General features: G+C 44.4%; 1 protein-coding gene across 2 annotated transcripts in view; it reads right to left on the bottom strand.

Moving 5' to 3' along the window:
* Positions 1–890: 890 nt before the first annotated feature.
* EGFLAM (EGF like, fibronectin type III and laminin G domains) overlaps positions 891–12,372 on the bottom strand; it is a 674,079-nt gene continuing 662,597 nt past the window's right edge. For both annotated transcript variants that reach the window (XM_069627154.1, XM_069627153.1), the window contains 2 exons: positions 10,809–10,912; positions 891–10,000 (listed from right to left, as the gene is read on the bottom strand). In XM_069627154.1, coding sequence (XP_069483255.1) covers positions 9,846–10,000; positions 10,809–10,912 — 259 coding nt within the window. In that variant the 3' untranslated portion in view covers positions 891–9,845. The remainder of the gene's footprint in view (positions 10,001–10,808; positions 10,913–12,372) is intronic.

The raw sequence follows: 12,372 nt of genomic DNA, 5'->3' as shown, positions 1-12,372 counted from the left end.
TGGGGGGGGGTGTTTCAAGGGGAGGCAGGGGGTTTGGGGTGGGAGGATTTATTCAAACCCCTAAACATTTGCCTCTCAGCCCCTAGTAGATGAATCATGAACACCTGGAAAATAATTGAATTTCTTATAATGTCAGCAAAGTACAAAACGTGCACACTTTTTACACCCCACCAAAAAATGCATATCAAATTTCCCTGTACAGTGCAACATGGATTTCAGAGCACTCCTGCTCAGACCTTCAAGTGGTGTTGTGGGCAGGTGTCTTGCCTCGCAACCTAGTGACTACGTTCAAACCCCGGCCCCAACACGAACACATAGAGCACACTGCAGCATTCGAAAATAAATGTAAAGTGTTTACGGGAGTGCACATGGATTCCTCAGGACTGGGGAGCCGGATCCTGGGATACATTTTTGCCAGATCCCAGATCTAGGAAGATCCAGCCCAATGACAGTGCTGTCTGTCATTAAGTTTGAGTTTGATCCTGAGGGCGATTTTTGGTGTTACATCGAACCTTTTTTTTTACCCAAGACCATGTTCTTTGTGGATCCCACTTGGCGCTATGAAAGTACATACATGGACTGAACACAAAAGGACTTGCACCCCAAAGCTCTTTCTCCTATAAAAGCAAGCACTTGTTATTCGAATTCCATTAGACAGCAAGTCAGGCTGAGCATACATGTGGATCCGTGACACAGCAGCAGCTCTCACCAATGTGTGTTATGTTTACATGGTACTTGTGGCTTTTGTTAGTCAAACATTTGTGTGTGTAATATATATATATATTTCTCCTAAAACAATAACCTTAAGTGGGACTGTTTCCACCACACGGTTTTCATTCTTGACACTGCAGGCTTCTTATCTTCTAAAGCATCAACACAGAACACATGCCGACAATATCATAGATTAAAACTTTAATCTTCTTAGGTCGGATGGAGGATTCATAAATGTACAAGTTGCATCATCAAAATTTACAAAAGCCAACATCAGACTTTAAACCGATCATAATCCATCCATTTCTCCACAGATACTGTTTACAATCATAGGACAAGTATATAAGACGTACTATTAACAAACAGCATGTTTTGGAACCTGTGCAAAGGGTTAAGATGTCAAAAGTATACTACGTAGTCAGTATTGAACCCGAACCTGCATCTATAAAAATATACATTTACAAAATGTCTACTTTGGTTTACAAAGTTTGGGGAGAAGAGTTTGGTCATAGTACAAAATAGGAAAACATTCATCACACGAATTATAATATTCAGCAAAGGTACTTTCTTCCCTTTGTGGTAGAATGCATGTGGCCACCGTTTTCAGCTGTGAATGAAATTCTTGCCCAAATAAACATGGGAATAAAATCGCGCGGAAATTCAGACATCATAGTTTGTCCAAGATGAGAATGTAAACATGAAACCAAAATCTGCTATAATGTATTAGTGTCCATGTTTCACTGATGACATACATTTTCCCACCATCATAATGGCATCCATGCATCAAGTATGACCCAAGTGCTCCCACTAGCAAATTGACAATCATGCTTCAAGGGTGTGTTTTATGTTTCTGCCACTGCATTGGCATCCATGCTTCAAGAGAAATATGTGTGCTCCCACCATCACATTGGCATCCATGAATCATCTAGCATGACTCAAGGGTTCTGACGTGCACATTGACACCCATACCTGATGGGTGAATTTTGTGTTCCCACTATCTCATCGGCATCCATGCTTCAAGAGTGAGTTTTGTGATGCCACCACCAGATTAGCATCGATGACTCAAATGTTCCTGCTACCATATTAATACCTGTGCTAGAAGGGTGATTTGCATGTTCCCACAGTCCCTCCAAATGGATGTGCCCTTAGACAAAAAACGATCTCACAACTCTTTGGGAAATGGTGTATTTCTAGAATATCGAAAGGGTTAGTGTTATCAGTCCGAGGTGAATTCTTGGTTTCTAAGTCAAATATTGATTTCATAGCTTCAATTACTTATATGTGAAGGGAGAGTATTCTGAAATCGACACAACCACATCGAAGTGCTGTTCAACATTAGTAGGACGTTAATTGTGTGCGGAATGCGGCAAACTGTGAGTACTCAAGATGGGAGTGGTCTAGCATCACCTGAACAGGCACATCATTGGACACGTAAGAACTGCGCCGACCTGCGTGCACTCAAGATGCGAGTGCTTCATCGTATCCTGAACAGGGACAGCATTGGACATGTAAGAACTGCGCCGACCTGCGTGCACTCAAGATGCGAGTGCTTCATCGTATCCTGAACAGGGACAGCATTGGACATGTAAGAACTGCGCCGACCTGCAAGCACTCAAGATGCGAGTGCTTCATCGTATCCTGAACAGGGACAGCATTGGACACGTAAGAACTGCGCTGACCTGCGTGCACTCAAGATGCGAGTGCTTCATCGTATCCTGAACAGGGACAGCATTGGACATGTAAGAACTGCGCCGACCTGCGAGCACTCAAGATGCGAGTGCTTCATCGTATCCTGAACAGGGACAGCATTGGACACGTAAGAACTGCGCCGACCTGCGAGCACTCAAGATGCGAGTGCTTCATCGTATCCTGAACAGGGACAGCATTGGACACGTAAGAACTGCGCCGACCTGCGAGCACTCAAGATGCGAGTGCTTCAAAGTATCCTGAACAGGGACAGCATTGGACACGTAAGAACTGCGCCGACCTGCGAGCACTCAAGATGCGAGTGCTTCATCGTATCCTGAACAGGGACAGCATTGGACACGTAAGAACTGCGCCGACCTGCGAGCACTCAAGATGCGAGTGCTTCATCGTATCCTGAACAGGGACAGCATTGGACACGTAAGAACTGCGCCGACCTGCGAGCACTCAAGATGCGAGTGCTTCATCGTATCCTGAACAGGGACAGCATTGGACACGTAAGAACTGCGCCGACCTGCGAGCACTCAAGATGCGAGTGCTTCATCATATCCTGAACAGGGACAGCATTGGACACGTTAGAACTTTGGCAACCTCTGTGTACGCAAGATGTCCATCATCACCTGGACAGGTACAGCATTGGACCCTTAGGAATGTGCCGACCTGCGAGTACGCAAGATGCGAGTGGTCTAGTATCTCCTGAACAGGCGCAGCACTGGACGATTTATCGTAAGGACCATACATGGTGCTATAGACCCTTTTTATGTAATTGTGAAGGGGCTGATTCTGAATTACTTGTCCGATATTTAATGCTGAGACTGACAACAGTAGTTCACTAAATCTTTTACCTAGCAGTGAAGCGTAAGGTTGTCTTCAATGGTCATTGTAGTGGCCTTTGTGTCCAATTATTTTAAATGTGTTAATGGTCCACTGGCAATCAACAGATTTCTAGCAGTCTGACAGTGTCCAGCTGCTGTGCAAAGCACAGCCATGTGGTGTTCTACCTTTCGCGTTCTTGTTTTGTACAACATTACCATAAAAAAGACTCTACACAATCTTCCTATGCCAGGATGGGAGTTGCAGTTAGGTTGAAGGGATATGTGATCACACTAAACTCAAACACTGGATTATGCAGATCTTAAACAGACTAATGACAATGGTTTTGTGGAATGGTCCTTGGTTTGGAAAATGGAAATTGAAAATGGAATGATAGCGCTCTATTAATCAATGCGCATGTGTGTCTTCAAGTTGTCATCCGACTACAGAAAATTGGGTATGACCGTAAAAGTGGATCACTAATGGATGCAACAGCCTGAATCATTTGCTATACCCACCCACCACCATAAAGTGGTAAACAAACAAAAAGTTTATAGTTATTGCATCGAATTAAATAGCATCGAAGGCCTTACCATCGAAATAAATGCATCGAAAAAAAAACAATCGAATGCATTTTAAAAAAAACATTTTTTAATGGGGGGTCTTACCCCAGGCCCCTTTTTTTAACCTTTAAAACCTGTTATAATTATTTTTTTCTATGGTAAGGCATTCAATGCTATTTAATTCGATGCAATGACTAGATACCCAAACAAAATGGATGTGTTGTATGATGCAATCAGCTTTAAAATGTTCTCCTATTATACGTTTTATAACCAGTATCTGAGGATGGCCCAGCCCCCGCATTAGTGGCGGGGGAGTTCTATTGTTTTTAGATAATTCTTCTATTTGAGGGCAGGATTTTCTAATTTAACAGGCAGAGAAAGAGGGGGCACATTGAATAGTTGAGATAAGGGCAACCAGCCATTAAAGGCCCTTTGCATCTCTACTGCCTTTGGTGGGGTACCCAACTTTCCTAGTGTTTTAATTAAGTTTTATAGATCTGGACCCACCCAGGGCTGCATTGGGCATCAAGTCGCAGAGGACTGAGGAAAAGGCCTGAGCACATCACAGGTGTTTAACAAGGTTTCCAGGCTCATACCCACTGCTAAATCCTGAAGTCCCACCCTCCCCCCTAATTTGTGTTCTCTACTAGAAAAATGAAAATTAACATTTGCCTAAATAGTAATTGTGCCTGTTAGTGCTGGTCTGAAGGCACCTCATTGTGTACTCACATTTAGTAAACATCCATTTTGGGAACTTTAGTGAGGATTTATTTTATGCCTGTGTAGAAAGTGTTTACATTCGCATATGTGGTCATGGGAAATTGGCTGTGGATATGCTGTGCGATAGATGTATCACCGGGCCACATGGCAACATCAGTGCATGTGCATGAAGCAGTACGCGCAACCCTGCGCAGATGTAACCGGTCATGGAGATACCAACAACTCCCGAGAAGCCGTATTGGAGGGGCTGGGGTCAGAGGTGGAGCACAGTAAGTAGTGGTGGCACAGAGTACAGCTTTCTGGGAAGCGTGGAGCACAGTGTGGGAGAGCGCAGGGAATGTGGTGTGCTTGAGAATCTGCAGGCTATAAGAGTTTGCACAGACCTCATTGGTCAGTCTGCAGACTGCATGGCACATTTCAGGTTTATAATAATATATACCTGCCTTATTCCAAGATAAAGTGCGCGAGGAGGACAAACAGAGCAGGCGATTGATTGTTGAGGTAAGGTAGCATGCTTGTTAAACTATGTAGGTCCTCATTAAAGCCACATTATGGGAGGTATACCACAAATCAGAATTACGTTTACCACTGATAGTAACCGGTAAATGTCTTCCTGATAATGAGTTTTTGCTATTCCCCTTTCTGAAGCCCCTTAGGACTTCATTGGGGGGGAGGGGGTTTGAGGTCTTACTGCTCGTGGTAATACTGCTGTTTCTCTATATTCTGGAGGTATTGCTCATTTATCGGTTGTGACAATTATAATCAGGGGTACTGAAAAAACAGGGTGTAGTACGATTATCCCTGATTTTCCAGCTACCACCAAACTTATAATGAGGGCCATAGAGGCTGCTACTTGCATTAGACCCGCCTACCTTTCACATCCTTGTGTGGGTACCAGAGCTGATACTAGTATTCAGCGCAAATTCTCCCTATTTGATATATAATAACAGGCTAAAAGACTGAAGTGACGCAACTGACGATGGTCTCGTTTAGGATGGACTACTACAAGGTTATTGGTGTTTGTTTCAAACCCAACATAAGAAAGTCTGATGACTTTCTGCGGTTTTCTCACGCACAGTATAATGCATCCATAACGTTGTGTGACTCTCCCAAGTGTATTGCCTTTTTAAGATGGGCCTTGACTGTGTCATAACACGACCTAATAGAAGGAGCCCCTGCACGTGCCTCAGAACGGATGTAGTCTCCAACAATAGATCTAATTTCCGCCTGCAGACCCACACCTTGTGACCATGGCCCTGAAGGCCCACACCGCATGATCACGGTCCTTTAGGTGCCTTCTGGTCTGGCACCCTCCATCTAGGATGCTCCTGGCATCCATGGTGCCCCTGCAACCACCGTAAGTCCTGGTGACCCCGGCAATCCCAACTGGGTGCTGGGCGCCCCAGCACCTGTGAGGCCGGCCGTGTGCCCACAGCCGTCCTCATAATACATAAGACATGACAAAATCAATTCACGTTGCCAAAGGCTTGCTCACACTTCTATAAGTTAGTGGCGCGTTTCACTGCATCATCGCCCTAGCTGCCTCGCATGTGCGACTCCTTTTCTTTAAAGGAAATGCCACCGAATTTAGAACAGGAATTTTCTGTAAATCCTTTTGTTTCTAAAAACACTGACATTCGCATGTCAGTAATTTGGAGATCAAATTGAAACCTGGCTTTATTTTCACCTCTGTCCCATTGAAAGGATGTGCTCACAGCCGAGCCTTCTGGGAAATCCTTCTTGCACGGTCACGAGCAGTAAGGGAATGCATGTTGATAGCAAGGCCCATTTATCTCAGTAGTTTTTCATTTGCCACTTTTCAGCACAGCTAAATGAACCAGGCTTTTTTTTGTAGCCACTTCATGCCGCCCAGATACTGAATATGGGTTTTGTGGTCACAGTATAAACAATCACTTTAAAGGCCTCTTTTTTTTTTTAATCACACTTAATGAATTGGGATCTGAGGTGATGTTTACAACATGGCCAGCTTAGAAAGCATTGAATGGGCGTAAACCAGATTAACATCTATTCATGCTCGCAATATCCCATGTAATCCACCTCGATAGTTGTTTGTATTTTACAAAACGGAGATATTTAAATACCATTTGTTTTTACTGGTAGCACCTTACTCCCTCTAAGGTACAAAGACTACAAATGACATTTGATGGTATAAAGATTGGTCTAGTACAGAAGAGTCACATTTCTATCAATGAATACATACAGGGATGTCTTATTATTTATTTGAGCTTCCGGGGGAGACTCTGATGTACAGAAGAATAAGCAGGGGGGACCAGGCTTCAATTAGATTGGATTGCAAAATGGGTAGCGCGGTCTGAGTATCTAGTCATACCCGACAGATAAAAGCCCTCATGCTGCCATGGCTAGGTGGTCAGAGTGAGTGTGCTTTAGGGGCTCCACTGAGGCCTGCAGAACAAAGATATCAGCCCATGTGAAATGTGAGCTGTGTGCATTGGTACACAGTGATAATAACAAATTAGGAATTACGAACAACTTTTTAAACGACCCTAAAATAACGCAAAAATACAGAATTTTTTGTTCCATGTGTTAATATCCCCGCAAAAATGTTGCCATACAAAAATATTGCCATATTTCTGTGGCGATATTAAGGCATGGAACCTGCTGGGGGACACCCCCGCAAACCCTGCATTAGTTTTAAAGGAGCGGGGGACACCCCCGCAACCCCTGCTCCCAAAACCCCCAAAAATGAACCCCGCCCAAAAATATCGCCTATGGCCGTTCCAGACGACCATATATACAGCAATATTTTTGGTGGGGATAATATGTAGTGATACTGAATTTTTGAAACTATATATATATATATATCGGGTGGGCTAACGGACTAAAACGTGTTGGGAGAGGTTTGGGTGGAGTTATAGACATCAGGAAACGGGGTGTTTGGGGGGAGCCCCCCAAATAAAAAAATGTAGGGTCATAAAAAAGCTCTCTTTATTCCTGTTTTCTTTGTAATCAAATGCAACCGTGTACGTGTACATTGCTGGAGGTTATTTAGGAGCAAATTGGAACATTATGCAATAGTTGTCTTGTGGCGGCTTTAGACTACAAACACCAAAAATAACCTGGACTATTAAATAATTATGTGGTGGTGGGGGAGAGTCTGGGATCACAGACCGCTGGAGGACTGACTCAGGATCTAGATTGCTGCTCTCCATTTTGCCTGGAGCTATTCGATTGACTGCCATCTTGATGAGAATTGTGTTGCTTCCTTCCTGACCCTGACTCTGTGCCTTTGTATGTGCTTGTGTGTAACCTAGCCATTTTCTGGTAGGACCTCTTTCCTGTGTGATCCTAGGACAGGGGGGCCTGATGTTCCTAGCAGGGCGTGCTACCCCTCCTGCAGCAGTCCTTGTGCCGGATTCCACTACGGGTGCATTAGTGCCTGCTATGCCAATATCTCCTCTGAATTCGTTTGCAGGGAGAAACGAATGCATAAGTTGCAAATGCTCATCCTTTGCGCCTGGCATTAGCAGTGATCTTGCTGAAGAATATCGAGCTGGCCAGGGTGTGTGCTCATGTACAAAGAGGTATAAAAGAACCCGATATGCTCTGCAGATGTGTGGAAACAACATGTGTGCAAATTAAGAAATAGAATCAAGACGAAAGGGTTATTAAAAGAAACGGAACGCACAGATATCTCTGTGGGTGAAAATCCTCCGCAAAAACGACTGTTTGGCAATACAGAGGCACAGCTATCCTAAATGCAGACCACTGGTGTCTGTGGGGTGAGGAGATATCAAGCAAGTCTGAACACCTTTAGATCACCCGGAAGAGCTCCTCATATAAACATAGTGGCATTTGTGGAGTAAAATCATGCAAGTAGTCATATGTAACTAGGATAATGCTGTTTTCTACTCTCTGTATAGAAGGACAAAATGGCCGACATGCACAAGGAACTATAATAGGATTGAGGGGGTTTTGTCAGCAAATGTCAAATCCTGCATTTATTTTGGATCTTATTGGAACTTTCTGTTACTCAGATATTCCTCGTTTATTGGATTTTGGCCAGATGCGGCATTCAGGTACTGCTTGGGTGGCAGTGGTACTAAATATTGCTGAATCACACTCCTGCAATTTGCTCCCTGCAATGTGTGCAATGACTAGATGAACCTCAGGGTGTGGGCAGGATTTATGGAAATACATTTTAGTATAACTTCATTGGTGTCTGCTAGCAAGAATGCGGGATGCTTCTGGAACAGGCTCGCATGGGCCTAGAGGCCCATAGCCGCTAGGCCCGCCTGGCATGACAATGTGGGCTAATTTGGGGGACCCGTTAGTTCACTGCGCAGCTGGTAGTTTTGTCCACTATTTATTGGACCAATGTACTTTATAATACACCTTTTGTCAAGGTTTTCCCCACGATCCTAAAACAGGGAATCATGAAAAGTCACAAACTGGCATTTGAAAAACTGGGCCATGTTTTTTGGGTACTGGTTCCAAGTTTTTTTCATTCTAATCTGACCTTCTTCATAGGCTTCTGGTGGAGATAGTGGCATCAATGCCCTCTCTTTCAGCCACCGCCACAACCAAACGTACAGCTGATACCCACAGCATGGCAAAGACATGCGCTGGGTTTGCGTTCACAGCGCCTTGAAGATAATCTGTGAAAACAGCTTTCCCATTGGTCCACACCGCACCATTCAGACTTCTAAGCAAACGTCAATAACACTCGTTCCTAAACATTGACACTGGCCCGTAAATGGACAGCACTTCAGCCTGTCTCTTGCGTTAATAAATACTGGTATGTGACCTTGGGTGGCGAAGAGGGAGAGTCAAACACACATTCCATTTTACACATCTATGCTTTTTGGACTTTCTAGCAATTCAATATTAGGTAAAATGCTGCATAGTTCTTAATCAAGATCATGACACGTGCTCTCTATGTGCACAGAGCATATATGACGGCAAAACAGACATATATTTCATTCCTCCCTCCATCATGTAGCAAAAACGTGTATCTTGGAAAAGGGTCGCCATTTTCAGACTGCAACACATATTTCTGGGGAAACTATAAACAAGGAATGCTTTTCTCATCTAATTTATGTGAAGACATTTGAAGATGCACGTCACGTGCTGGATTGAGAACCAAGCATTTCACCTTAAAATCTGCACATCAAATACTGGATCATTTTAAAAGTAAGATTTACAAAGTGATGTCATTGTTTTTTCCTCTTGTGGTATTTTTCCCGCGGTTCCTTGGCAGAACATCCCCGAGAAGCAAGAGCAGTCTTTTTTTCCTTTTTGTTTTAGGGGTCTGACACCTCACAGAGTATTCGTCCATGGAAAGTCCCCGCGCTGCTACTTTGCGCCACACGTATTGATGTTCTTGCCGTCAGCGGCATCTTCTACTAATGACACGTGGTAGTCGGTGGACAGTGTGAAGTGGGAGATACACCCGACAAGACCGCCCATGTATTGCCTGTTCGTGTGCAGTGCTATTTCCTTCATGCCACCTGTGGACAGAAAAAACAGAGTGGTAGAGTGCCAACATTGCCAAAGGATACCGCATCTGAAGTTGCTTCTTGCAAATTCATCAAAAATTACTATCTCTGCATTTATATAGAACACAAAGTTAGAAACCTGCTGCAGTACATCTATTTCAATATATAGTCCGCAGAGCAGAATAGGCCTTTTCAGCTAAGACGCCATCCATGCCTTAGTGCCACCCAGTGGCCACCCCGGGAAGTTCAACCTCCAGTTCAGATCCAAGGAACAATGCATTGTGGGTATGCATGTTAGCCCAATGGCAGACATTTGACTACCGAACATTCTTTGGCTTGTAGGGCAATAGTATTGTGTATACATAGATTTATCAACCCAAAAAAGACCCCTCTCAAGGCTGCAGGCAACCACATTCCATTTCACCCTCCTCAGGGATCATCAGTGAAGTACAATTTGACATCTTTGTGTTGGGAGTAGTGGGGTAGGTTTAGAAAAGGCCCCCGGTATTATGGTGGGGTTACAATGCATGAAAAAAACCCTTCCAGCTGAAATGTGAGAGTCAAAAAGGCTTTTTCAGCCAACAATCCACACGTGCCACAATTCTACACCGTAGCCGTCCCTGGAAATTCACGTCCAGGCCACAGCCACTGAGCAGTGCATTTTGTTACTACAAAAAAGAACAGTTATTATTGTTCTACAAACCACTGAAATGATCAGTGATACTTGGAGATTGACTAGCTTTGCTTGCTGCATTGTGGTCTCTATCACTGTGAGTCTGGGCAGACACTGGGCAGCTCTCGGATGATTGTGGCCACTTACCTACGTAGAGGTCTCCATTGATATTTAACTGACGCATCATCCCCGGCGACTTTCCTGTCCGTGCACCATAGTCGTCCACAGTTACTTTTCCTGACTGGCCATCCCTGAAACAAGACAATAGACACTACACATCACTGGAATACCTGATTTTAAAGTTTAAGAACCTCATTTTGGCAAGGATTAAATACATTTAAGCTGCAGAATTCGGGCAGTGTTACTTGAAAAGCAAGAATGATGAAGAGAATTGGGGAGAATGATCAACAGCTTGTTCCTGCCCTGCCTTGATGAGAACCTATTTTCTGGATTCTGGGACCACGTTTTAGTGCCTAAAAAACTTTTAGCTTTTTCCCCTATTTTATTTTTTGATCTCTGACCTAATTTTGGTGGTATATTCCCCCTGCTGCTGCAACAATGTTTCACCTTTTTACAGTATCTGGTCTGTGTAGCCCATAAAGATTCCAGCCCCATGGGGTGCTCCAAAAGCCCCGCATGTATGCCCTAGGGTGAATTCATATCACCCTACATAGGTTTTAGAGAGTAGGCCAGTTTCTACTGTACTTTCATTTTTTATTCACCAGGGGTGCAATCCGTTTTACCACATCTGTGGCCCAATGTACCTTTTTGGTAGCCATTGGAGTACCAATGTATTATTAAAGTCCTGCTCATGGCCATTTTGCATTTTTTAGTTTCCTTTGCTATAGGGAACCATGGGCTCAGCAAAAATTACCATCTTTCTCTTTGTGAGCCTACTATGCACCCTTCATACCGTATTGTTTTTTACTGGGTTTGACCAGGGTAGGTCCCTGGACTTTGCCTCTCACATCCTGAGGCCTGGGCTAAGTAACAATCTTAAGGGCCAACCAGAATGGTTGGCCACCTGACTCCTTTGACCCTAGCCCCGTCTTGTGATTGGTGGGATGGCTTGGCCAGCCCTTAAGAGTTGTGATACATGAGGGCTCTCAAAGTCCCTGCTCACTTTTTTCTCACTGGATCTTGGATGACACAGGTTTACTTACGGGCTGGAGGAATGCCTGCCATTTTCCCAACCTAGCCGAATTTGTAGGCCCTCATGTGGCTATACTGGCTGGATGCAGTGGTTTAGGCACATCTCAGTTGGGGTTGTCCAGGTCATGCTTCCTGCATTCTCCTACTGACTCCACTTTGATGTTGAATCAGCTATTCCATGATGGGACTGTCTACAGGTTACCTGTCTTTTACCATGGGCCCCCTGACCCCCCGCCTTGGTGCAGGTAGCTGCAGTCACCCGGAAGTGTTGAGGCATCACTACCCTGCCTCATCTGCTCCTAAGGCTGCCACCATCGGTTCCACCTTGGTGATCATCTTCTTTGGCTGAGCCACCCTCATTCATACACGAGCAGCTGGAATCCTCTTTGCCATTCCTTTGTCTTACCCAAGCCATCCTTGTTGGTATTTTCACAGCTGGCTCGAGGGACTTCATTGAGAAAAGGCTGTTTATGTGGTTTTACTGGCTGTGGGCTCAAGCCCCTGGGCATTGCAACCTGCACCCAGAGAAAAGCATAGTGCTTACCAGATTGTTCCATGA

This window comes from Ambystoma mexicanum, chromosome 6p (assembly GCF_040938575.1).
Source record: "Ambystoma mexicanum isolate Mex_15411 chromosome 6p, UKY_AmexF1_1, whole genome shotgun sequence".
Lineage (NCBI taxonomy): Eukaryota > Metazoa > Chordata > Amphibia > Caudata > Ambystomatidae > Ambystoma > Ambystoma mexicanum.
The sequence above is the reverse complement of the archived record's forward strand: the minus strand, read 5'-3'. Positions and strand labels throughout refer to the sequence as shown.